The sequence below is a fragment of the Crinia signifera genome, chromosome 1 (genome assembly GCF_055691185.1).
Source record: "Crinia signifera chromosome 1, ASM5569118v1, whole genome shotgun sequence".
NCBI classification, from domain to species: domain Eukaryota; kingdom Metazoa; phylum Chordata; class Amphibia; order Anura; family Myobatrachidae; genus Crinia; species Crinia signifera.
The window spans coordinates 352,503,301-352,531,043 of NC_139217.1; the positions used below are offsets into that span (position 1 = coordinate 352,503,301).

Genomic DNA, 27,743 nt, shown 5'->3' on the forward strand with positions numbered 1-27,743 from the left:
TCGTCTTCCAACGTATCCTCAGCTGATCACTTTGGATTGGGTTATTCCATGTCATTGCGGTTGGTTTTGAAGCATTGGCACGACAATGTCAGACAATAGGAGTATTATCAGCTGCACTATTGTAGTAATAACACGGGCTCACATATGCAGTCACACCTGTTTTCAACAGTTTTATCTTTAAAGTGATGACAGGTTTTGACTGTTGCTTTGGATAGTAAAGGGCCACATGTTCTCTTTGTCCGTCCACTAATGCGTTACGTATGGGATTGTCCTGGATAAGATTTCAGTCTGTTTTTACCTCAGTCTCTTTATTGGAAGTTTTGTTGCTTCTAGAATCTAAGGGCCAGAAACACACGGGAGTCCAAGGAACATGCAGCGAAAACCTCCTTGGAGGGTAAGTGAACATTCTATGATATGGAGAAGGGTTGATTAGCATTAGTTGGTGACATTAGTAATGTTTTGGATTAATAGAACAATTCTATGGAAGGCCAAATTGGAATAAATTGGAATAGAAAGCTGGGATGCTGGATAGTTTTGGGTGTAACTCCCTGTCTATACTGTAATGATAAAATGTGTCACCCTGTCTGCTCTTTGCCTCCAGCTCTGCTATACAAGCCAGTGGATCGAGTGACACGTAGCACTCTTGTTCTACATGTGAGTGACAAGTGTTTTATCTTTGTAATATGACAGTTTTCAACTGATTTCCTTCTCATGTAAGCCTCACACTCACACTCTGATGTTCCCAGGATCTACTGAAGCACACGCCTTCTGCTCATCCTGACTATCCATTACTGCAAGATGCACTCCGTATCTCCCAAAACTTTCTGTCCAGCATCAATGAGGAGATCACTCCTAGACGTCAGTCAATGACTGTACGGAAAGGAGAGGTGAGTGAAAGATGTAGTTATAAGCAGAAACCTTTCAATGGAATGAGTAGGAACAAGATTAATGGTTATGCAGATTTTGATATCTAGAATAAAACTAATTGTGAAGTAGTGTTCATTCTAGCACCCGCCATCTTTGAAAACCCATGCAGTTCCTCTTCCCTACCTGGGGTGTTTCTGTCTGCTGTAGTGCTTCTAGCACAGTGCGGTCTGTATATCAACACTGATATGCAAACCAGACCTGTGCTAGAAACACCACAGCAGACAGCGACACCCCAGGCAGGGAACAGGGAATGCAGGGGTTTTCAAAGATGGCGGGGGCTAGAATAAACACTAGTGAAGTATTGCTACAGATGAATAACTACAGATGAATAACTAGATAGGCAAAGGTAAAAGTGGTTTCTAGTAGTTATAAGTATGTTATAAGCCAGTATTAATAAACATTTCTATTATAAGCACCTGTGTGCTGAAATGTAATAAACTTTAGTTACGCTCAATAATCCTATACATTAAAAGGCTAACGTTGTATCACCTTTAAAGGGGGAATTGAAGTGTTGTACTTGGCAGGTGCAACTGAATGCTATCTGACCGAACAATTAAAGTGTCAATCTGTTCGGGCGAACACACAGCAGCTGACATTACTGTTATGGTGTGTCCACATGGTGCGATTTGACCTATGGATTTTGACTATATGGTCATTATCGCTTAGTACATAGTCACACCGTGTAATGCTGCAACCTATCCCAATGCGTGGCATCGGAATCGAATGTAGAAATAGACTGTGCAGCACAGCCTAGTTCTAATATCTCAAAATGAAGGCCATGCTTCTCAATGCAGCATGGCACCCGCTCCCTCCACTGCCCCTCCCTGCCAGCCAATGCCAGGTTCCCGCGTCCACCGATATGGAATCTATATCAGCGGCCACCACATTGGCCCATGTGGACACACCATTATGTTGTTCGTTCATTTGGACTGGCTGGTATATTATATGTATATGTAAATCTAGTAATATAAAATCACATTCTGCTACTTTATGCTCGATGTCCACATTTTCCTAGGAAAAGGCCATGTTCTGTCCCTGTTTTCTTTACAGTATGTGGATAAATGCTTTAATATTATAAATAAATCTTATTTAAGCTTTACTGAAGCCATGTTGTGACGTCTAATATGCTTTAGTTCTTCATATACATTTTTATAACTATAATTAATATTCATACTGTATAGTAAGACATTTGTTTTATTTTTCTAAAGTTATGATATGTTGTATGTACAGCACTAATAAACGTTGCATCTCTTGCCAGCACCGGCAGCTCTTGAAGGACAGTTTCATGGTTGAGCTGGTGGAAGGAGCCCGAAAGCTACGTCATGTCTTCCTTTTTACTGATCTTTTACTTTGTGCAAAGCTGAAAAAGCAGATAGGAGGGTAAGAACTTAACACTTGGTAGGCTTTGGTCTTTAATTACTTTTAGAATGAGTTTTTGACTTTGATGCTTCTTAATATTAAGGAAAAGTCAGCAGTATGACTGTAAGTGGTATATACCACTAGTGGACCTGTCCTTTCAGCCTGTGGATGAGTCAGAAGCTGCTGCTAACATGCCACTGATACAAGATGATGAGCTGGAGGCTATCAAAGTTAAAATATCACACCTGAAGAGTGATGTCCAAAGGGAAAAGGTATGTGTCTATAAAGTTAGGCATAATGTATGGTGTTTCTTGTATGTTTACAATTCCATTACAGTCTTTATACTGCAGTTTTAATGCATATACTGTAATAGAGGATGTTATATCTTGCACTAAAATAATTGAGAGATGTAAAAAGGTTACTGTAAAGTAAGGGATAGGTGAAGAAAAATTGGTAAATTGAGTATATATTAGCTCTTATTAGGTAAGTTTACCTTATCCTGTCCATTTGTAATGTTAGGAAGCAAGTACCCATTTGTATCACATTCTCAAAGTCTTTCCTTTATATTACGTTATTGCCCCTATGCCAAAGTCCAGTTTCTCAGGGGTAGATTTATTAAGCTCGGTGAAGTGATAAAGTGTCTGGTTTTTATCAGTGGCCAATAAGCTCCTACCTGTCATTTTTCAAACCAAGCCTGTAACTTCACAATTAGGAGCTGATTGGCCGGTGATAAAAACTAGACAATTTATCACTTCGCCGAGCTTAATAAATCTGCCCCCCAGTTCCTTGACAAGTGTGTGGTGTGACTCACATATTTCCTTGCCTTTGTCTAGCTTACTAGGCAATTTCAACATTCCTATTACCAAACCCACTATCTCTGCTGCCAAAAAAATGATTTCATCACTTCCTCTTTTTGGGCTTTCCCACTAGACTTAACTATTCTGCTGGACACTTCCTTGTCCTCTCTTCTTCTCCATCTTGGGGGTACATTTATTAAGATAGGCATTCTATTGAAGATGGGATGTTGCCCATAGAAACCAATCAGATTCTATCTATTTTATTTTACAAGGTGCTAAATAAATAAGTAGAATCTGATTGGTTGCTAAACAAAACAAACTGGTATACATGAGGTAGGCATATAGGCTTCAGTCATGAGACATAGGGGTGAGAGGGCCCTGCTTTGAGGGAAGGGAAGAATAAAGATAGTAGGAACAAATATGATGCAAGTGGGCAGCAAGGAGAGTGCCGTGTTGTCTAGGGGGAGTAGTGTTGGCATTAGTGAAGCACTGGGTTTAATCATACGTTTGGGAAAGAAAAAAGATAACTCTTTAATCATATAAGGGAAGGTGTTCCCTTGATGAGAAGCACTGTGGGAGAATACTTGGAGGAGGGACTGAGATGTATGATGGTCACTTGATATTCTCTTATCCTGTTTTTCTTTTTTTTGTTTGATTTCAATTTTTTAAATAACCTTGCATGTCCCTGTTTTCCTTGTGTTCTGTTGCCCCTACTGTGTGGAGCTGCAGACCACCTTACAAATCATTCATTACTAATAATTACAGCTATGTGCGATATTATATTGTAATTAGGCCTGTAACTTAAGGCCCCCATACATTAGGCCGACTTGTCCTAGGGACAAGTCGGACCCAATTTACCTGCGAGCCGCCCGGCAGCTCCCTGGGAGGCTCACATACAATTTGGCACTTGATGTGCTATTTTTTACATGGGATAAATCGCATGCGATTTATCCCATGTAAAAAAAAACCTGGGGAGCTGTAGGGCGGTGAGGAGTAGTGGGGGCGGGCAGCGGTGGTGGTGGGGGCGGCCAGCGGTGGTGGGGGCGGGCGGCGGGTGCGGTGAGCGCTGCTGACCTGGCCGGGCAGTGTACTTACACATAGCAGCAGCGGGGACGGGCAGCGCAGTGGCGGCTATTATATTTTTAAAATACTTGTCAAATGACCGGCCGCTCTCTAATTGGCCGGAGAGCTCTCAGCCAATCAGAGAGCGGCCGGTCATTTGACAAGTATTTTAAAAATATAATAGCCGCCACTGCGCTGCCCGTCCCCGCTGCTGCTATAGTACAGTACACTGCCCGGCCAGGTCAGTCAGCAGCACTCACCGGTGCTCAGGGACCCGCTGCCCGCCCCACTGCTCCCCCGGTGTCTGCATGCATATGCCTGTCAGGTGGCAGGCATATGCATACAGGGAGGTCGGACGTGATCGTATGTACAGACCGTCCGACCTCCCTGATCCGGTCCGATGCGCACGGGACCGCGCATCGGATCGGATCAGATATCACACACCTACGATTTTGGGCCGATATCACCCGATTATCGGCACAAAGTGCCGAAATCGGAGGAAATCGTCCCAAAAGCGCATAGTGTATGGGGGCCTTTACTGTAGGTAGACCTGGTAGTAAGGGAAGGAGATGGCTGCTGTTGTTTGTCCTGTAATGTAAATGCTCTCTTACAACCCCCTGCTAACATTGATTGGTTTTTTCTTTGTCCATCAAACATAGATTGTCTATTTTTTGTGAGCTTGTTTAAGATTGTTTTGTATATGACAAACAGGGAGAAGTTTCTACTGTAATTGAGATGTTTTGTAGGTTAATAGGTGCCGATAAGTGAATGCATTCATTCATTCATAAAATACATAGTTGACAACATCAGAATCAGCTTTATTGGCCAGGTATACTTGCGTATACTAGAAATTGGATTTGGATTGCTGTGCAACAGCCGGTTAGGTAACAGTTAAACAGTGACAGAACAGATATACATAACACATACAGGTATAGGCTAGATGTACCCTGGGAACATATATTCACTGAGCTGTACAGCACCTAGGCAGCCATCAGTGGCGCCAGTGTTCGCCGCAACAGCCAGGTAGGTAACAATGTAAGTGCCGAGCTGCACAGTACATGTATAGGTTGCTATGCAGTGTACAAGACAGAGGAGACACAGGGGTACATATGGCCGAGTGGCACATTTCCTAGGCAGCCATATTGCGGTGCCATCTTGATCATGATGTTCACAGGCACCAATAAATGGCTTAATAGGCCATCTCCCCTACAGCACTCCACAGCATGAATGGATCCTGAGGCTATCCTGCTGTGGAGCTAAGGGGGGGGGGGGGGGGCGTGTCAGGGCCTTGGTCGCAGCCATGGCTGGAGGGAGAGCCAGCGTGTGTTGAGTGGGGGGAAAAGTCAGTGAGGCCAGGTGAGGGGGGGGGGGGGGGGAGAGTCAGTGAGGCCTAGGGCCGGAGTTGGGCCCTCGCCATACCTCCTCCTTGAGGCTTCTCTGGGGGAGTGGGGTGTTTCACTTTGGAGCTGGGGGTACCACCATAATTTCAGCCCACAGGCCAAGGAGTCCCTCTGCTGTGCGAGCGGAGCATCTGGGTCCGGGTGTAGCAGCCGCAGCCTCCCATCCAGCCGGGGGTCCTGCTGGCCAGGATGGTGTCGCCATGCCTCAGGGTTCATGCCGGTGGCCAAGGCTGTCGCTCCACCTGAGACACTCTGTGTTCCTGTAAAGCTCCTGCGTCCTCTGCGCTCTCCGTTGCCATGCCCTGGGGTCATGCCGTGGACCACAGCTGTGGTGCCGCCTGAGACTCTCGGTGCTCATGCCCCCTCTGTCTCCCCTTCTGTCCTACTACCTCATCCTCCTCCCTTATCCAGGGGATGAAAGCTCTGATAGATGGGAGCTCGCATGTGTGCGGCCATCCCCGGCCCCCTCCGGAAGTGATATCATGGGCATGGGTAGGAGATTATTGGTTGAGATGTGTGACTGGTGTAATCCAGTTGTATATGCTGCTGTTCCTGACACAACAGATCTTCAGCATAGCATGTGGGAGAAAATACAAATGTTACATGTGACTGCAATTGTACATTATATTTTATGGCCAGTTTACATAAGGACCTGTACATGGGCAGTATCTTTTACACACTTTGTCTTCTTGTTTTCAGAAGGCAAACAAGGGAGGAAAGGGTCTGGAGCGCCTGCGCAAAAAGCTGTGTGAACAAGAGTCAATATTACTATTGCTGTCTCCGAGTATGGCCTTCCGGGTGCACAACCGCAATGGCAAGGTGATCCATCTAGTCACATTCCCTATGATCTCCTATATTTCCCATCTGTTTGGATTCCTGTCTTCTCTCATGTTTTTTTTCCCTATCTAAACAGTATGTTCTACCTGCCTGGTCTGTTGTCTTACCTCTGACAATTCCTCCATCTCAGGGCTACACATTCCTGACATGGTCAGACTATGAGCGAGCTGAATGGGGAGAGCACATACGAGAGCAGCAGAAGAAATGTGAGTGTACACCAGACAGACTCTACCACAAGGGTATTCAATATGCCGCCGTCCAGCTGCTGTGAAACTGCACATCCCAGCATGCTTTGGTGGAACAACTGGCAGGGCATGCTGGGATGTGTAGTTTCACAGCAGCTGGTGGGTCACATGGTTAATTACTTTGCTCTGCCCCATCCATTTGTTGTTTATTAATGTATTAGTATTGGTAACGTCTTGCTGCTTTTATCTAGGTATGAAAAGTTTCTCTCTTACCTCATTGGAGATTCAGATGTTAACAAACTCCTGTGTAAAACTGCAGACTGTGCACAGGGTGCCTCTGACCATCAGTAAAGAAGGTGAGGAGCATTCTGAGCAGACGGTGAATCATTTGTACCTTGGGTCTGATAGAAATGACCTAATGGGACTGTGATGTTTCCTATTCATAGTTCATGTTGTATCTTGTCTCTCCCCAGATGATGAGTCTTCTGGTCTGTATGGGTTCTTAAACGTTATTGTCCACTCGGCTACTGGATTCCAGCAGAGCTCAAGTGAGTGAGAGTGCAAGTGGATCCTCCTACTGTTACAGCCTCAGCGTACAATAAATACAGCTTCTATGTAGCTGGCTTGTGTATGACCTTGTTTTCTGAATTACCCCAGATTTGTTCTGCACGCTGGAAGTGGATTCCTTTGGGTATTTTGTTAACAAGGCGAAAACACGTGTTTATCGAAATACAACTGATCCCAGCTGGAATGAGGTGAGGATATTGTGGATCAGTCTCTCTGAAGCCCCTGGTAGTGTACTAGGTAGTCTCAGATAGGAGACACTACCCTCCCCCTATTTCTGTGTTTTCAGACAATATCAGGTCATATCCCATATATTACTAGTCCTTCTGGACTGTTGTCATTACCCTGGATCTCCTCTCCATTACCAGTGATCTAATTAGTGATACTGTTCCTTCATTAGCTGCTGAAGCTAATCACGGGAAGAAAGGCCATGTACATCTACTGTTTCAACTCTAGCTATAGAATTCCAATTCTGGGCATAAAGAGCACAAAGTGACAATGGACAGTCGCAACAGTATGTGTGTGTGTGTGTGTGTGTGTGTGTGTGTGTGTGTATATATATATATATATATATATATATATATATATATATACACACACACAAATATATATATATGTGTGTGTGTTCCATCCAGCATCGCAGGAGGACCAATGTTGGGGACGTGCCCGGCACCTACGTGGGTGCTGGGCTTCACCTAGAGCTGCGGAAGCTTGCAGCAGGGACGCACGGGCTGGGTTGTTTTTACCTAAAACAGCCTAGCGTGAACACTATATAGGAAACCTTGGGAAAATATCACTGTATTTTTTTTTTTCCATCAATAAATTTTTATTGTAACAAAGTTTAAATGGGGTACAGAAAAGAAAGAGGGGGGACTTTCGGGGGGGGGGGGGGGGGTCGGACATCAAAAATATAAAAACAAATCTGATACAATCAGTAAGTAGGCAAAATACAGTCTATATATGAAGTACACACGGCTATAATATGACATGTTTTACTGCAACCAGAAAACGATTCAGAAACAATTAATAGGTAACCTGGTTACGCTCAAAGCACAGTGCATCAATTAGTCAGTGATAGCATCGAAATTGTGAAGAGATATGCATGAGGGGGTCTAATGGCGTTGGGCCTCTGGTGGCTCATTCAAACTGAATTGAAGTGGGTCTGAAGGAGGTAACGCGGGGAGTATCTGAGCTCCTGCTCCTTCCGTAACAAAGGTGTGCCATGGGAGCCAGCGGATATGTGGGGAATTCGGAGAGGAGGAGAATGGGGTATAATCCGTTTCCATAAGGAAATGGTGGTTAGTCTTCAGAGTAACCTGTATCACCGGCGGAGGGAGGGGTTGTTTCCAATGCTGGGCCAGATTCGCTCTAGCGGCAATAAGTATGTGGCCCAGAACATATCTTTTTTCAGGGGGGACTTCCTGAGGGTATAAGTGAAAAAGAGCCACCGATGGGTCGGGGAGGAGACGGAGTTTGAGCACCGTGGAGATGAGGGTGAAGACTTCAGACCAGTACTGGAGGATTTTGGGACAGGACCAGAATATATGATATATGTTGCCGATACAGCCGCATAGTCTCCAGCATTGATTAGAGCAAGAGGGCCAGAAGGAGTGTAGGCGGTCTGGTGTTAGATAAAGCCTGTTGATCAATTTAATATGCATCTCGGTATGGTTTAAACAGCGAGACATTATGTAAGAGGAGAGGAAGATTTGGCGCCATTGCGCAGGGGTAAATGTCCTATTCAGATCTGACTCCCATTTCATATGGGGGGACGTTTTGGAGAAGACGGCTGGGGTGATTAGGGTTTTATACCAAAAAGAGATGTCGCCTTTGGTGCAAGTCATGAAGGGTCTGGAAATGATCGACTGAGCGGTAGCATCCGGAGGGGAGTGGGAGGTGAGGTGTGCCTTCCACCAGTGCGTAAGTTGTAAGTAGTGGAAATATTCAGAGGGGGGCAGGGAGAACTGTCTCTGAAGGGTGGGAAAGGGGCGGATGGAGCGAGAGTCTAGTAAGTCTCCCAGGGTAGTCACCCCTCGGGACCTCCATATCTTCAAATTGAGGTTAGGTATTAGCTTAGCGATTGTGCTGATGGAGACGTTAGCTATTATGGCTGTCGAGGCGGGGAGTGTGGCAAGTAATTGGTCCCATATCTGTAGGGTAGCCCTGGTGGACGGGAGTAGAGTTAGCTGGGGTGGCCTGGCGTGCTTTGGGATTCTGATTAGATCGGATAGTGGAATGCGAGGAGTCGAGGCTTGCTCGATGGTTACCCATCCAGTAATGGAGTTGGTCTCATTGTAATATTTAATTGAGGCTAAGAGACATGCAGATTGATAGTGGGCCAGGTCAGGAAGGTCCAACCCGCCAAAGATCCTAGGGAGCGACATCCTAGAACGGGCCATAGCTGGAGGTCTAGATGTCCAAACATAGTTCGTCATCATGCGGGTGGCTAGTTGGATAGATTTCCTGGGGAATGTATAGGGAATAGTACGGAACAAATACATCAGTTTGGGAAGTAGGGACATTTTAAAGGCTGCCATACGACCCAGCCATGAGATATCATAGGTGAGCCATGATTTAGAGAGACTAGTCAGAGTGGTGAGGAGGGGGGTGAAATTTACATCAAAGACATGGGCAGTGTTTGGGGGGATATGAATGCCCAGGTATTTAATGGAGGTGGATTGCCAGTTGTATTTGTAGGTTGACTGTAAGGTGGGGAGGGAACTAGTGAGGTTAATCGGTAGGGCGTCTGTTTTGGAAGTGTTCAGTTTATAGTAGGAAGCTGCGCTATAGGAGGACAGTATATTATGCAGGACGGGTAGTGATCTAAGAGGGTTTGTTGTGAAGAGTAGCACATCATCCGCGAAAAGGCTTAATTTGTGGTGTAGGGGGCCTATCTGTACGCCAGGGAAGTTGGGATCATCTCTAATAGTTATGGCGAGGGGTTCTATTGAAAGGACAAAGATCAGGGGGGATAGGGGGCAGCCCTGTCTAGTTCCATTTGTGATCTTGAAAGGGTCGGAAAGGAAACCGTTGCTGAACACACGGGCAGAGGGCGAGCTATAGAGTGTTAGGATTGAGGTGAGGATCCGGCCGCTGAAGCCGAAGCGCGACAGCACCTCCTGCATATATTGCCAATTCAGTCTGTCAAACGCTTTCTCAGCGTCGAGAGACAGGAGGAGGAGGTCCTGCTCACCTGAAAGGGAATCTATTAAGTTGAATACCCTTCTGGTGTTATCCGAGGCCTGTCGCCCTGGGACAAAACCTGTCTGATCCGGGTGTACCAGCAACGGGAGGAGCCTATTAATGCGTAGAGCTATTAGTTTGGCGAAGAGTTTGATGTCGCAGTTAAGCAATGCGATGGGGCGGTAGTTTTGGCATGAAGACGGGTCTTTCCCCGCCTTTGGAATAGTCACTATTCGTGCTTCTAACAATTCAGGGGGGGAGGAGCCAGTCGTGGATAATTCAGTAAAAAGGTCTGTTAAGTGTGGGGCCAAGAGGTTTCCAAATGTGTGATAGAAGTCGGTAGTGAACCCGTCGGGGCCAGGGGCTTTGTTGCGTGGGAGGGATTTAATGGTCGATAGAACCTCAGCCTGAGACCACGGGGCGTTGAGAGAATCTAGTTGTTCTGGGGTGAGGGAGGGGATTTTGATCTTGTCCAAGAAAGAGGAAATTGTTTCTTTAGAGGGTTGAGGTGTGGAGGGGTCCGAGGAAAGGTTGTAGAGCTGGGAATAATAACGTGCAAATTGGTTGGCTATGTCTTTGGGGTTCATTAGTTTTTCCTTGTTGGGGGTGATTATGTGTTTAATCCTATTGCGGGCTTGTTGGGCCCGTAGTTTGCGAGCAAGCATTCTGCCAGACCTGTTGCTTAGGAGGTAGTATCTTTGACGAAGCCTATTTAAGGCGGTTTGGGTGCGGGATAAAAGGAGTTTTTGGAGTTGAGAACGCACTTCAGATATCTCCTTCTTCAGGGACTTGGAAGGTGTTGCTTTGTTAAGGGACTCAAGTGCTACTAATTTAGATTCCAGATCTTGCTGTGCTTTGATGGCTCTACGTTTGAGGTTTGCGCCTGCCTGTATAGCTGCCCCTCTTGTAACCGCCTTAAGGGCACACCAGTAGTTAGTTATGTTAGTATCTTGGGGAGAGTTGTGCTCAGTATACGTCTGGATAGATTCTAGGATGGTAGCCTTGGCAATAGGGTCTTTTAAAAGGTGTGGGAATAAACGCCATGGTCTTGGAGGGGTTGTACATAATTTTAGTTTCCAATGCCATGTGACCGGAGCATGGTCAGACCACGTGATGGGTAGGATGTCTACCCCTTTAGTTTGTTGTAGGGACCATTTATCGCATAAAATGTAATCAATTCTAGAGTATGTGTTGTGCACTGGAGAATAAAAGCTATACTCACGGCCGGTAGGGTATGTGGTTCTCCAGATGTCGTAGAGGTCAAACTCTAAAAGTAGGTTCCGGAAAGGTGTGGGTGTGGTAGACTGTCGAGGGGGGCGGGAAGAAGGTTGGTGGGACTTGTCCATTTTGGGGTCTATTGTTAGGTTAAAGTCTCCGAGTATCACCAGAGAGCCCTTAGAGGTTTTCCGAATGAGCAGAAATAGCTTACGTAGAAAGGAAATTTGGTTAGAGTTAGGGGCGTACAGACAGACTATGGTTGTCAATTTGTCTTCCAGAAGGCCAGTTAGAATTAGGTATCTGCCAGCTTTATCAGCGGTCTGGGATTGGAGGGTGAAGGTGGTATGTTTACTGAACAGGATAGCAACTCCGTTGCGTTTGGCTGGGCCATTGGCATAATATGATGTGGGATAGTTCGGGTCTTTGAATACGGGGGGGTTGGAGGAGGAAAAGTGTGTTTCCTGTATGGCAACTACATCTGCTTTGAGCTTGTGGAAGTCGGAAAGGGCTAGCCTACGTTTGTTAGGGGAATTCAATCCCTTAACATTCAGTGAGAGGAGGCGGGGCATCCTGAGGCGTGATTAGGTAAGGTAGGGAGTCCAAGCGTCCCAACGTATGAGCAATGTAATGGATACTCATGGAATCTGCGACTACTGAAGTCCTGGGGGGGGGGGCTGGGGTGGGGGAGGGGTTTAGGGCGGGGGGGGGTAAACAGGTACAAGAAAGAGGGAGAGGTAGAGGGAAAGAAAAACCAAAAAGGTCCAGTGTATAGGACCTGCATGACTACTGCAGGGGAGAGAAAAGGGTTAATGCAGTAGTATAGAAGAGGTTGGGGGGTGGCGAGGCTGACGTAGGGGTCTACGTATGCATACGAGGCCCCCCACTTACCAGCTGATGTGTAGAAAGTGAGAGGGGAGACAAAGAAACTAGTGTCTAAGGGAGTAAAACACACTAAACATAATACATGCATCTAAACTTGTAATGCAAATAACTCTATCCTCGAGAGGCAAATAACATTCGAGACAATAACATAGGGAACCAAGTGCCTCGGGACTTGCCTGGGTGGACAAACAATACGAACAATACTTAACGTGTGAGCCCCATCCCGGTGGAGGGGGAGGCAAGAACAGATGTGGCACAGTTCACCGGGCCATAACGTATAGGCTGCAGGAGCTGAGTGATGGCTTCAAGTTTCGGCCCATTCCTGTTGCAGGGTCCGTGCGCGTTTCGGATCCTGGGGGCTCGTAACCGTAATGTCCCAGTCCATTAGGAGTTTAACTCCTGCGTCCAGGGTGGATATGGTGTAGGTAGAGTCATCATAGAAGATGAGGAGCTTGACTGGGAACCCCCAGCGGTACCGGATGTCGTTGGAGCGGAGTGCAGTGGTGATAGGGGCAAAGGCTCTTCTTGCAGCAATAGTTGCAGGAGAGAAATCCTGGAAGATTTGGAGACCACCCAGGGTGTCGGTGTTTCTTGATTCCCTGGCCGCCCTCAGAATTCTTTCTTTCACTGTAAAGAAGTGGACCCGGAGGAGGGTATCTTTTGGCAGGTCAGCAGGGACCGTTTTGGGTCTGGGGAGGCGATGAATGCGGTCAATCAGGAGGTCTTTCGGGTCTATATTGGGTAGGAGTTTGCGGAACAGGGTGCAGGCGTAGTCCTCCAGCTCGGAGTTTGCCACCGAGTCGGGGATGCCTCTAATTTTTAGATTATTTCGTCTAGACCTGTCCTCCAAGTCCGCTAGCTTAGACTTAAAGTTGTCGATGTCGCGTTGTTGACGGTCGAAGGAGGTTATAAGGTCATTGTGGGACGTAACAAGTTCTTCCATTTTGCGCTCCAGGTGGTCGGTTCTATCACCGATGGCGGTTAGTTCGGTTTTGACTTCCCGGATAGCGGCTTTAAGATCTTTGGACATTTCTGCCTGGAATGCAGAGAAGACTTGACAGAGAGATTTCAGTGTCACAGGTTCATCCGATTCCACGTCTATCCCAGCTACTCCGATGTGGGGGACTAGTGCTTCCGGTGTCCCCTGGGGGGGTGGGTTGTTTTTTGGGGGAGAGGAGTGTGCCGGGGGCGGTTGGGGGGGCTTCTTGGAGGAAAGAGAAATCTTGGTGGGTAGAGGGTCTTTGCCTCTTTTAGATGGCATGATGAGGTGGGGGGGTTGCACTCGCCGTAGAGGCCGAAGAGACGTAGACAATGGTACTTGGGGGTAAGGTATAGCTCACTCTATCATGGGTGCCACTAGATTCAAAGCATTGGTGAGTGGGGGTAGTGGCAGGTCTAGAGTTACATTAGCAAGCTTGGGAGGAGCAGGCCGGCGGATTAATTTGGGTGAAGCTGTCCCTTAAGGCAGGGTGAGCGAGGCCTTGAAAGTGGGTAGTAGGGTTTTTGAGTAAGGCCAGTAAGGGTGATGTGGGGGGCGCTATCAGCAGGGCTGGGTCTAATGGGGTATACCCAGATGTTGCAGGCCCCTTATCCAGCAGGTATAGACTGAGTTGTTCCAGCAGAGAGGGGGGGTCGCCTGTGGAGCAGGTCAGAGAGGAGCAGAGAGCACAGGAATAATGCTGGTGAAAGTCGTGGGGTTAATATCCCCAGCAGCAGCCCTCCCAAGATGGCGGCTGTGAGGTGCTGCAGTAGGATGAGCCTCAGCTCTGTTAAGGTACAGTATGCAGGGGGAGCTTGTGTGGGTGTCCCAGGAGGGGGCTCACAGGCCGGGCAGTGTGCGGCTGGTGTATTCCGCCTAGCTCTGTTAAGGTACAGTATGCAGGGGGAGCTTGTGTGGGTGTCCCAGGAGGGGGCTCACAGGCCGGGCAGTGTGCGGCTGGTGTATTCCGCCTGAGGCGGCGGGTGTCACTCACCCTGTTGTTTTCGGCTGTGGCCGCGGCTCCGGGACTCGGTCAGCAGCGGGCGGCAGGGACCGGCTCAGATGGGGCGGTGGACCTGCGGGGAGGTCACCGCCGGAGAGATCTCCACGGCTCCCTTCTCCTTTGCGGCTGATTTCGCGGGGTGCGGGCGCCTCGCCGTGTGCTGCGGCGTCACTGTTCTAAAATCGAGGTCCCGGCTCCGGCTTCCCGACTAGGCCGCAACCCGCGGGAGCGCTTACAAGCACTCCCCGGCTCCGCGGCGGGGTCGGAAGCGGTCCGGGTACAGCAAGGGTAGGGTGGGAAGAGGGGGGGTAAGTTTTGTTGAGGCAGGGGTTGTGTAAAATAGGGGTACAGGTGGTGGTAGGGCCGGAGCTGCTGTGTAGCGTGACCGGTCGGGTTGCTCGCCAAGCCACGCCCCAAATATCACTGTATTTTGATGACTTTAAGCATCTTATAGATAATGCAAAAACCTAGAGATGTGTTCACGTGGTATGATCAGAAGAAAACTTAACATAATCTGCATGGTGTGTATATAGCTTGCCATGCCGATGCACAGTCACCTGGGTTCGGCAATGCATGGAAAAAAAAAAGACTGCAGGCTAGCCAATTTTGAATATATTGTGTACAGTCTAGTGTTCCAGTATCATCTAGTATCGTCCATAGTCAAAATCTCAAGTAATAAGATTCTATTGTTCTTAGTTCTGGAGTTCAAGGAAAACTGTATAGTCACATATCGAACACAGCCAAAATCTCACTGTGTGTGTGCCCCTTAAGATTAGTGTCTACAGTGCACTCAACCTATCACTGACCTCAGTTGCTATGCATTGAATAGGAACCATTAGAGGCAGTTTCTGATTGTGATCAGTTTCTGATGACATAGTGCTGTGCTTGAGCTGACTTTACATCCAGTAACATAATCACAGGGCTAATGTAGAATGGACAGCTTTTCAGTGTACACATGCTCTAGTATGTAAATACACATTCAAGTTACATATTAACCCAATGTAATATTGACTTTGGATTAAGAACCCCAGGTGTCTGCCACAGTCTGGCAAAACACTGCATTCTCATGCCTCAGCATATTTTTTGATCTGGAAAAGTTGGCTAAAGTATGGGAGTGATATGCGTCTCCTTTAAGTATATAGAATAAGGTTTCCCCAGATCACTGTGCTATTTTATAGATGGTGTTTATCCCAATTATGGGGGGGTATCCAATAGTCCACAATCATTGATAGTGGGTATTTGCTTTACCGGGGATTAACCTCTGGCAGGCAAAGCAAAATTACAGACAAGCGCTGGCTACTTGGGGCTGCGGTGGTGAAAACACCGCAAAATTTCATCCCCAAAATTATTATTTTTTACAGGCTTTCTTTTGAATAACCGGTAATAAAAAAAAAATATATATATATGTGAATAGAAACATAGAATTGGGTGACAGACAAGAACCACTTGCCCCCGCTAGTCTACTAATGCGTAAAGTCATCATTTGAGTTTTCAAAATGGCACTTTTTGTATCACCCCATAAGTTTGGTCAGGTTTAGCCGCTATGTGCGGATAAACACAATCATAATGACCGCGATATGCACGAAAAACAGTTAAATATTGCCCCGCTTAGACTGGAGATTTGCGATTAAACAATACAATACAGCCCATTGTGTCAACAGGGATTGGATTTCTACATAGGGGAAGGAGTCTGGACATGAAAGGCACAAGTGAGGGTATATAACACAAATATCACAATACTGATACAGTCAGAACATGAACGCTGTAATCTATACACATTGTTTCAAAGTAGTAGTAGACAATATATTTTAGCTAATCGCTTCATCAATGACCCATTGTGTGGTACCACTGAGAGGGGTGTATGTTGAACAATAAACCTTTGTTGATCTTGTAGTTTAACAAACCACATGTCTTCATTACAAATATGTGGAATTCGATTCCCTATGAGTATATTTTCATCTGGAAGAATGATATAAAATCATAATCCACAAACACTGTGTATTACATTATCTCCCTATTTCCTCACAATGGAAGCCCTTTGAATGAGGCCAGTTTGTGTAATCTAGGACTACTGGAGGTTTATGTGGAGAAGCACTGACATTGACACATAACCAATGCACGTGTCAATGGTTCAAATTATGATGGAATCACCTGCGCTATTACAGCTGTGCAGAATGTGGGTGTCTTAGGCCTAGCACATTCAAATACAGGCTACTACACCAGGGAAAGGCTGACACTAACATCCATATTCTCACACCATCAGATGCAAGTAAACAAAGCAGCAACCATCTCTGAATAGGCCCAATATTTGGGGCAGTTTGCTATAGAAATCTGAATATCTTCCGTTGTTTAGATTTGTCATGTCATATAGTTATATATATATATATATATATATATATATATATATATATATATATGTGTGTATATATATATACATGGTAAATAGAGAGTGCTTAATACAATCCACCACCTTGTAGGTTTTCCCATAAGTTTGTACACGTATGATGAGATGTACACAATTCTTAAGGTTAGGGGGTTAGGGAACCATATAACTCAGGCGCTTGGAGTAAGATGTTGCAAAAGCCACTATCTCAATGGTAGAAATTTATTAAAAAATACATGTATAAAAAGATTGAAAAAAGAAGAAAAATTTGTTTCACTCACATAAAAATTCAAGTAGATTGTACCAAGTCAGAATTGTCCCGTGTGTATGCAGGGAGTGGAGGATGTTTTTAAAACCTCCTTCTATCCGGGCTTGTTTGTAATCCAAAGTGTCTGTGTAGACAGAAGCGTCTGTGTAGACAGAAGTGTTATCAGGCTCCCCGACAATTGCTGCAGCCGTGGGACCGGCTTCCAGTGTGAAGGGGGATCTGTGCGCTGATGTCAATTTGGCAGATAAAGATCTTGCAGCTCCGTCCCGGTCCAGGATATTTGCGGAGAGGGATTTTTGATGCTGCTGTTAACTGATATGAATTTCTGTAGCTCTGTCCAAGAATAAGATTCTGCGGAGATATTTGTAATTCCGTCCCGGCAAAAGTATAGGTGTTTAATAGAGACCACGTCCACCTGCCGCCAACATGTTTCGATCCGCAGCGGGATCTTTGTCAAGGCTTGACAAAGATCCCGCTGCGGATCGAAACATGTTGGCGGCAGGTGGACGTGGTCTCTATTAAACACCTATACTTTTGCCGGGACGGAATTACAAATATCTCCGCAGAATCTTATTCTTGAGAGCTACAGAAATTCATATCAGTTAACAGCAGCATCAAAAATCCCTCTCCGCAAATATCCTGGACCGGGACGGAGCTGCAAGATCTTTATCTGCCAAATTGACATCAGCGCACAGATCCCCCTTCACACTGGAAGCCGGTCCCACGGCTGCAGCAATTGTCGGGGAGCCTGATAACACTTCTGTCTACACAGACGCTTCTGTCTACACAGACACTTTGGATTACAAACAAGCCCGGATAGAAGGAGGTTTTAAAAACATCCTCCACTCCCTGCATACACACGGGACAATTCTGACTTGGTACAATCTACTTGAATTTTTATGTGAGTGAAACAAATTTTTCTTCTTTTTTCAATCTTTTTATACATGTATTTTTTAATAAATTTCTACCATTGAGATAGTGGCTTTTGCAACATCTTACTCCAAGCGCCTGAGTTATATGGTTCCCTAACCCCCTATCCTTCTATACACACACTGTGTCGGCTGATTGAACTGACTGGGAACCCTTTCTTGGGCTGCTGGTATAGAGGCGCACTAGATAAATCACACACCACCTTTTTGCATATACAATTCTTAAGGTGCCCACACACTAGAAAGATCTGCGATCGTAAGATGTGCGCATAAATTAGCCTTGAAATCTTTTGTCCGTCCTGGACAAAAGATTTCAGGCAAGCGCACATCTTTACCAAAGATTTTTCTTAAGATCCCGTGTGCGTTCCTATGGATCTTTTGTTAAATCTTCTGATCTTTCATGCAGCATGTAAGATCAGAAGATTTAAGGTGCGTACATACGGATAGATTTGACCAACGATCTGGGCGTTCCCGATCGATTTTAACGACCAATCGTTTAAATCGTTCCATGTTTATGGACGATATAGGCGACGATGCGCGCACCCGCCAGTCGTTAGTAGAGGTCGCTGATCTTTCCTGCATGCAGAAAGATCAGCGACCAATCGCTATCGATGTGTACCAATCGTTTGCATATCGTTTCCACAGGAAACGATTAGGATTGGCTGACGACTGGCTAACCACTCCCCTCCGCCATTTTCTGTCCCAGGCTGCGTGGAGAGGAAAGCAGAAGAGACAGGGCCGCATGCTCAAAGCACACTTTGCTAACAAGCAAAAGAAATGCAGTTCACCAGGGAAAAACAGGAACAAACCAAGCCTCTCCAACAGCAGAACTGCACTAAGCTAAAATGGTGGATGCCTTTTAACCTCTTTTTTAAGTCACACCCATAATTAAAATTTCACAGGGCAGAAGATCAATCTGCTGTGTTCATAGTGCGGAGTTGCTTGCTGGCTGGGTGGGCGGGCGGCTTCATACTGCCGGGCGTGATCTCTGCCTGCCTGTGCAGCGTGACCTCTGATCTCGTCATGCTGAGAGGTCACGCTGCGCAGTGCTGCTCTGCCGGGTATGCGTATGCGCAGTCTAATCCGGGGATTGGAAACTCTAATCCGGGGATTGGAAACTCCAATCCCAGGATGGAAATCCCGGGGTTTTGGGGGCCAAATCCTGGGATCCCGCTGATCCCGATCCAGGGATTGGCCACTCTAATCCATACCCATATATGTCACAGATTCACTCTATTCAGCTGCCTACTTATCCCGACACTGATATGCTACAGAGGTATGCATGAACAATCATCAAGATTCCACCTTTCCATGGGCACTCTGATAAAGATATATATCTATTTGCACATGCACGAAAAATAATTCCTAAATAGACATACAATTTGAATGTATAACCCTCCATCTAGCCTTTGCCCTTTACCCACTAGGCAGATTTACAACCCATAAAAAGTAAAGAGAAGTTAACATTGGGAAGATAGGCAGTAAGCCAGTGATTAGTGCAAATGATTCTGTCCTTCCAACCTAATAGCTGACTGCTCATTAAGAGCTACATTAATCATATTGATTGTAGTGCTGTCATAATTATGGAGAAATATCTTATAACCCATTAAGATTGGCTCTTTGGTACTAAGGGGCAGATTTATTAAGCTAGGTGAATTGATAAACTGTCTGGTTTTTATCACCGGCCAATCAGCTCCTACCTGTGAAGTTACAGGCTTGGTTTGAAAAATGACAGGTAGGAGCTGATTGGCCGGTGATAAAAACCAGACACTTTATCTCTTCACCGAGCTTAATAAATCTACCCCTGAGTTAGAACTATCCTGTAACATCCTTGCAGTTGATTATAATAAACACCAATGTACAGTGCAGTCGGAAAGTATTTCCATTTGTTTTTTCCCGCAAAATTTGACGCACAATTCTATGTAATGACAATATGAAAAACATTTTTGGGGATATTTTTGTCAATTTATTTAAAATAAAAAACGAAGAAATCACACGTACATAAGTATTCACAGCCTTTGCCATAAAGCTCACAATTGATTTGGCTTTTTCACACACAGGAATTTGAAATAGAATTGGAGGGCTCCCAGAATCTGCGCATCCTGTGCTATGAAAAGTTCTACAATAAGAATCGACCTGTGAGGGAGGATGGAGGAGAAAGTAGTGAGCGTTTGGTGGCCAAGGGACAAGTACAGGTAAGTGTGGTTGGGGTGATTTCTACATTCAGTTATAAATGGCTAAATTTAGCAGATACAGATAGGTTGTGGGGAGAGCATGCCGGTGCAATGATAGAGTCTAGTGACATTCCATTTACTGTATGTCATATAACTCACTGTATTCTGTTCTCACATTAGTTGGATCCTCAGATGGTCCTAGGGAAGGATTGGCAGAGATCAGTTGTGTCTATGAATGGGGTAAGTAACAGATATTATGTAGAAATATGCAGATGTGGACATCTTTCTGCTATGCAGGTCACACTGACTCTCCCTTTCACTGCATACACATCTTATTTATAGCTCTATGCAGCAGCCTTGGGGCTTTATTTACAAAGCGGTGGCTTTTGTAAGACGCTAATCGACGGCCGGTGAAAGTTGGAGGTGACCATGTAAATTTGTCAAACTGGGTGATTATGGCCAACGATGATCGCTATCATCGCTGGGGGTAAAGCCGCTCAGCACTATGCAAAGCCATCCTCAAAGCCGCTCATCTGCTCGTATTACCAGCAGATGAGCGGCTTTCCCAGCGATGATGCGGGAGTGCGCAGCAGCACTCATCGCTGGGCCATACACACTGGGTGGCTTTGAGCTGAGAGCTGCTCAAACTTGCAGTTTTGAGCGACTTTCAACTCAAAGTCGCCCAGTGTGTATGGGCCTTAACTGCGAGTGCTGTTTTTAGCTTTCACACCCAATTCACCAGGAAGCCGTACGTTTTGTAAATAAAGTCCATAATCACTCATTTTGATGTAGCCCCCTGCCTATGCCTGATATTTGGGCCCTCCAAAAATTCCCAGGATCCTGATCACTTTCTCTATAGATAGAGGTCAAACTGTCGATGAAGTTCACAAGCCGAGAGTTTAGTCTGAAACGTCTGCCATCACGCAAACAGACCGGCGTCTTTGGAGTGAAGATCGGAGTTGTAACCAAGTAAGTGAAATGACTACATTATATCTACATCTACACCTACACATTCACATTGCAATCCACTTGAGCATATAGAAAAGCTATGATCTTATGTTCACAACTAAATGTCCATGTTCTTAAATTCTTGGCATGTGTTGTACTCTGATGAATATGTGATACTATGTATGTACAATTTCTATGATCGCAGACGGGAGCGCTCTAAGGTGCCATATATTGTGCGGCAGTGTGTGGAGGAGATCGAGAGGAGGGGCTTGGAAGAGGTTGGCATATACCGAGTGTCTGGGGTAGCCACTGATATTCAAGCCTTGAAGAATGCTTTTGATGCAAGTAAGTAGAAATACAAGTACAGGGTATGGTAACAGAAAACAGACATTAGAGATGAACAATATACTTATAAATTGAAAAACAAAACTTTATTAATAAGGAATTGTAATGATGGATGCAACACAAAAATAGAGGGCATGAAATTTGCAAGACTTTATGGATACAGATAGCTTTAAGCTGAGTACACACCTGTACAACAATGCGACATGGCACTGGGATGTAGTGATACACTGCACTGCTGTACAGCACATGATGACTGTATGACACTTCCTGTAACAATGCTGCATTTCCCGTGGAATCATCCAATTGGATGTGCAGCACAAACAAAAGATTGGGTGGATTTGGGGTACACATCAACATTATTTAATAGACATATAGGCCCTGATTCAGGACTGCTCAGTATCTCCCCTTTGGAAATTAAAGACTGACTTCTATTCCTTCGGTGTCCGCCGGAAAGGGGGCAGGAGCTGCTGTCATGTGCCGTCAGTGGCGCACCCGCATTCCCAGGGGAACACCCAGCGCTTTCATGGAGAAGCCTATAAAATGCTGGGCAAGTTTCACACTTGCTGAGCTGTTTGCTCTAGAGGGGGCGGGCGGTAATGGGAATACTGATCTGTACCCCTGTCCATTCCCGCCCGCCCCCTCTAGAGCAAACAGCTCAGCAAGTGTGAAACTCACCAAAGCCATTTCACCACCATTGGAACGGGACCAAATTCATCACCTTCTGACTTATGTTAAATCAGGTCCATAGTGTGTACACAGCTTTACATTGTTAGCTCCCAGAAGCATGGCTCTCTTCTGGTTTATATAATGTCCTTGTTCCGCTTACATAGTGCTCTGTAAATGGCTAGTGTTTTAGATAATAACGAAGAGACAGAGGTACACAATATGGTGGAAAACTAAACTTCATTGTTGAATAATTAAGATCAGTAGGAATGCAGCTGTCTTCCTCACCATTTTTGTTGTTCCTTTTTGTAAGATAACAAGGACGTGTCCATCATGATGAGTGACATGGATGTCAATGCCATTGCTGGTACCCTCAAATTGTATTTCCGAGAACTGCCTGCACCACTCTTCACAGATGAACTGTATCCTAACTTTGCAGAAGGGATTGGTGAGTTTTCATGTCTCCCCTGTTGTAATGTCATTCATTCTTTGTCTTGAAAATTCTAAGCAACATTATTGTAAAATATTTTCAATGCATTATAATTTACGAAGTCTTTATTTTCTCTCAGCCCTGTCTGACCCTGTGGCCAAAGAGAGCTGTATGTTGAATTTGCTGCTGTCTCTGCCAGAACCAAATCTGCTCACTTTCCTCTTCCTACTGGATCACCTCAAAAGGTAACTTGGGACTAGTCTAGGTTGAAGGTGGTGACTGCACATTGTCAATTTATTGATTAACTGTGCTTACCTGTCCTTATTACCAGTGGTGGCTGCTGCCTTTAGACTTAAGGGGGGCTGCAATTTCCTGGGTACTACTCGTTGCAAACAGTCATTAATTATTTGCAGGTTATTAGTTTGATTTGCGCTGTACAAGTGTTTGTGTACATTTACTTTAAATAAATGATGTACTCATATGCACACAAACATACGTACAGAGCAAAATACACACTTTTAATAACTTTAATATTAATTAAAGTACACAAAATGATACTCTTAATAAAGATCTACACACAAATATTATTAAAATAAAATAAACTTACATGCATCTCTCTGGTGCAATGCATACCTTCCTTCATACCTGCATCACACTGAGTGACTCACTGAAGTCTGGGCATGCTCACTGCAGAGAATTGCTTCTGGGCTGCACAGACAGCAGCCCATAGAAGCACTGTAGTTCTGGTGATTTGCACAGAATTTCTTCCTGTTGGAAGCTATTGCTGTCATCGCTCCATGTACCGGCAGCCAAAAAGGGGGAGGAGTTTCCAGCTCTGTGCATGATGAGCAGTAGCAGCTTCCAATAGGAATCTACTACATGCTGAACTCCTCCCCATAGGGTTGGGCTGTTGCTGTGTCTGCCCTGCTGCTTCATGGAGCACAGACAACCAGAGCTCCAGAGGTGGGAGGGGGGGGGGGGGGGGGGGCACCGGAACTCTTGTGCTGTCTCTCTGTGTCTCTGGTGTTGTCATTTTAACTGGAGGGGCTGCAGCCCTATAGCAGGAGCCACCACTGCTTATTACTATGTCCCCTTTTCCAATCTAGGAGCTCTATTACCTATGTACTGTCTCTTGTCATCCTATCTTGCACTAACCCATTGTAAAATTTGTCATATTACATAGCACCCATCTTTCTGCTAGGCTGCGTATTGATTGAAGTGAGAGAAAATAAAAATAATCTGTTTACGTTGAATGAAATTACTCTGAAGCATTAGTATCCAGTAAGAGTGACTGATGAAACACTCATAAGCTGGAGTGTCTATGATAAATGTAACTGAGAAATACAATGACAAACCCAATCCCAGCTCTCTAACAATATTCCTCTGCTCTCTTTGATTGTTTACCACTTACACCCTCTCAGGGTGGCAGAGAAGGAGTGTCAGAATAAGATGTCCCTACATAACCTTGCTACAGTGTTTGGTCCAACATTGCTGCGGCCATCTGAAAAGGACAGCAAGATCCCGACCAACCCTACTCAGCCAATCAGCATGGCAGACAGCTGGAGTTTGGAAGTAATGTCACAGGTATGCCGGGACTGTGTTTTGAATGTAATATAGCATTTAACACTTGTGCACTTCAGGGTTAATTCTCCAGTGAGTGTTTATTTTTGAGCAGAACATGATTGTCTTTTTTTCTAGTTTTGTCTAGTTTTATTGTTGGTTTCTGTTTGCAGTATATCTGAATATTCCATCTATTATTCTCTTTCAGGTGCAGGTTCTATTGTATTTTCTACAACTAGACACCATTCCAACCCCAGACAGCAAACGTCAGAGCATTCTCTTCTCAACTGAAGTGTGACCTACTTCTCCACCCCCCCACCCCAACCCGACACCTGCAGGGGATGCGCTGCTCCTGTGGCTCATCTAATCACTGATAGCGTGATGGAAGGGAAGGACAGATACCCCCCCCCCCCCCCCATCCTCCTTTGTGAACACTCCAAATTAATAGGAGGCTTGCACTAGGAATTATCCGCATTGAACGTGCTATATTTTTAATTTATTTATTTATTAGCTAGTAGTTTAGCCATAGAGCAGCTGTGGACCAATGGACCTCGCTCCCTCTCAAGAAAAAAAAAAAAAAAAAACAATTGGACATTAACAATTATATATAATATGTCTTCAGGAACCAAACAAAATACCATATTAGATGTTTTGCAGACTGACATGCAGTTAGAATACTTATGTGTTTTTGTTTTAAAAATATTTAATTGGAAGTTACAGTACCGTCATGCAGTATACCTACAATGGTGCGAAGTCAACAGATTATTTTATAGGCTTATCCCAGCCTAATAATACCTTGTTTATCTGTTTGATTGCACTATAGATCAGCTTGTTATAGGGAAGAGTTTAGCCTTTTCTTTGCACACTTGTTACACCGTATATAAATGCAATAGCTAATTCTAGCGCTGGTTGTTTATACATACTATAGGCCTTGATATAATAAGCGTCATAACTTGTCTTAGCCACTAGATGTCAGAGCAGGTCCTCAAGCAAGACCTGTTTATGGATTAACTTTTACAGTGCTGACTGTATCAGAGGTCCACATGTTAGTGCAGGGATGTTTGCACTGGGACTTCCTTGTGCCCGTTATTTCAGGTGTATGTGTAATAGTTTTTAGAACATGTTTATTGTCTGTGTGTTTGCAGCATGTTTTTACATGGTTCTTTCCTATAACTGACCCTCTATGTAAAAAAAAAAAAAAATTCTAGCCAAAAATGTCAGAATTTGGTTTTATACAGGAAATTTCAATTTGAAAATTACCCAATAACTTTTTTTTGTGTGCAAAATGTACATTTTTAAATGAAACCGCTTTTTCCAGTCCATATTTATAGATGATGGGTGCACATTCTCTGCTGCAGTTCTATGTACTCCTGTGCAACTCTCTCTGTATAAGGAGGCATTCAGAGAATGGGACTGTTGTAACCTGATCTCACTGTCTTGGCATATTTGTTGAATTCAGAGCAGCGTCTGTAAACTGCTGGATGTAATACTTCATCGAATTTAATGTCCATACTGGGATCTGAAGCCATAAAGCAAGTTACTGACTTTATTGCAAGTATTGCCTCCTCTCGGAATCTGCCGGAGTCATTTATTGGACAATGCCACAATTTGAAAGTCGAGCTGGTCTCCATGTTCAGGTGCTTCACACTTTGGACAACAGGAATTCACTGCCAGAAACGTGTTTCCGCCACGTACTACACAACCCTGGTGTCCAATGTTAGACATGATCTGTACATGATGAGTGTTAATGTTAAATTATGTAATACATGTGGGTGATGTGCTATGAAGTAAGCTAGCCCTGTGGGGTTGTTTGGGCTTATGTGGTAGCTACTGAGCACATATGGGCAGTTATATGCCGTCTTTTAAAATGTGTGGCCAGAATCCTCCTAAAGAGTCTACAATATTTCTTCTGCGTTCAGTCACAAGCAAGAAAAATGCTTCAGAATGTGTTTCTGGATCATTTATAGAAACATTCCAGAAAGAAATGCCTTAGGAAAATTACTTTTTTTCCCCATTATTGGCAGTTTTAACCCTCTCCTGCCATCCAAAGTTTCAGATTTTTACGTTATTGCCCAGAGCTCCGGTTATGTGTGAAGTACAAGTAGTTGTTTTATGTATTTTATTTTTGATGAAACCAGCAATAATGCTGTGGCATACTGTGCAATGCCCTGTGTACATTGCCAGGAAAGGCACATGCTGCATCACTGTTTGTTACCGGTGAGGAGGAGGATTCTGGGGGCCACTAAGCTGAATGGAATGTTATTATAGCTAAGGTTAGTGGAAGATATGCTTTACCTCACCCTGGTTTTAGGGGTAGAGGGGAGCCCACGATACATTGATGTTTTTACGTGTTCTTTTTCTAAAATGAGTAAATAATATTTAAAAAAAAGGGAATTTTATTGAATTTGTTAAAATATTCAAAAGCATTTTTAAGCCTCTGTTTGTATACAGCTTATTCAATAAAAGTACATCTAGGATTAATTACTGATTTCTAAATTGTCCATTAAAAAGAAGTTAGTTTGTGAATATTAGCAGTAATGTTTATAAGTGCAGCCTGAACAGAACAAATTGCTTTCCTACAGTACACTGGCTAGTGCACGGTTTTCTCCTGTTAGTTTAGTTTAGCAACCTTCACACGGTAAATCAATCCTGCAAAGAGAAAACTGCAGAAATCCTATGTGCTGGGGCTTATAATTTGGTTGTATTGGTGAAATATGATTTTCATAACAAGGGCACAGTGACTTCTAGGATCCAGTAGAATTAATGCTGCATTCTCAAATACAGTGGACAGGTAGTGTGCAAGTGTTTGCCTTGTACTGCCAGTATGGTCTGTGGTCACCATGGAATTAAGTCTAGTAATGTGTGGCGTTATATAGAATGGATGCAGCACCATTTTGAAAAAAAGTCGCTCAGCTAGCGCCTGATGGATGATGGTGGAAAATGAGCAATACTTTTAGATACAGATCAGATATCGCCGAAGGCTATGACAATTCGGATAACACCAGTGTCATGCTTCACAATGTTTTTGACAACCACGTGTTATGAATAGAACGGCATTGCCATCCTGGAAGATATTTACTCACGAGCAAAGAATGTCTGCAAAATATGGTCACTGTACCTTTTTATTTTTTGTACACATATGAAAACAATAGAACATTACAAGGGGATAGTGCAAATACAAGTATTGGTAAGTAAAAACAGGCAGAGGATGAAAAGTAAATGATTCCAACCAATTTATAAGACAAGAACATAAAACAATAATAACCTGAACAGTGTGTAAAATCATGATCACAAACAGTAATGTAAAGAAGGGGAAGGGAACAGAGGAGAAAATGGACTGTTTTGTCCCATAGTCTATGAAATCTATGAAAAGCCTTAATGCTGTTGTAAACATAATTCTTGTGGTCAGTGGTATCCGTAATAATTGCATGCCACTTATGAGTATTCGGAGGACAGGAGCACACCGTGAGTGAGCAATAATAACGTTGTCAAGTGTAAAACATATTAGTTAAAACATTCCTCGATATCTAGGTAACATAACCAAAATGTAACCTCCGCAGGTGGCAGTGTTGGGAGATAAGATTGCGGGCGAAATGTAATAGGGTGCGATTTTTTAGACATGTGCGATTTTTGGTCAAAAACGGCCG

At 44.6% G+C, this 27,743-nt stretch overlaps 1 protein-coding gene across 3 annotated transcripts in view; it reads left to right on the forward strand.

Annotated features, from left to right (window-relative positions):
* Positions 1 to 26,577, forward strand: part of BCR (BCR activator of RhoGEF and GTPase) — a 70,142-nt gene extending 43,565 nt beyond the window's left edge. For 2 of the 3 annotated variants that reach the window (XM_083147976.1, XM_083147994.1), the window contains exons 6-23: positions 334 to 394; positions 602 to 654; positions 747 to 887; positions 2,186 to 2,307; positions 2,390 to 2,558; positions 6,245 to 6,364; positions 6,459 to 6,588; positions 6,819 to 6,923; positions 7,041 to 7,115; positions 7,225 to 7,322; positions 20,037 to 20,171; positions 20,331 to 20,390; positions 21,010 to 21,119; positions 21,304 to 21,443; positions 22,420 to 22,554; positions 22,676 to 22,781; positions 23,958 to 24,120; positions 24,305 to 26,577. In XM_083147976.1, the coding sequence (XP_083004102.1) occupies positions 334 to 394; positions 602 to 654; positions 747 to 887; positions 2,186 to 2,307; positions 2,390 to 2,558; positions 6,245 to 6,364; positions 6,459 to 6,588; positions 6,819 to 6,923; positions 7,041 to 7,115; positions 7,225 to 7,322; positions 20,037 to 20,171; positions 20,331 to 20,390; positions 21,010 to 21,119; positions 21,304 to 21,443; positions 22,420 to 22,554; positions 22,676 to 22,781; positions 23,958 to 24,120; positions 24,305 to 24,394 (2,013 nt within the window). In that variant the 3' untranslated portion in view covers positions 24,395 to 26,577. The remainder of the gene's footprint in view (positions 1 to 333; positions 395 to 601; positions 655 to 746; positions 888 to 2,185; positions 2,308 to 2,389; positions 2,559 to 6,244; positions 6,365 to 6,458; positions 6,589 to 6,818; positions 6,924 to 7,040; positions 7,116 to 7,224; positions 7,323 to 20,036; positions 20,172 to 20,330; positions 20,391 to 21,009; positions 21,120 to 21,303; positions 21,444 to 22,419; positions 22,555 to 22,675; positions 22,782 to 23,957; positions 24,121 to 24,304) is intronic. The other variant, XM_083147985.1, reaches the window with a different exon arrangement.
* The last annotated feature ends 1,166 nt before the right edge of the window (positions 26,578 to 27,743 follow it).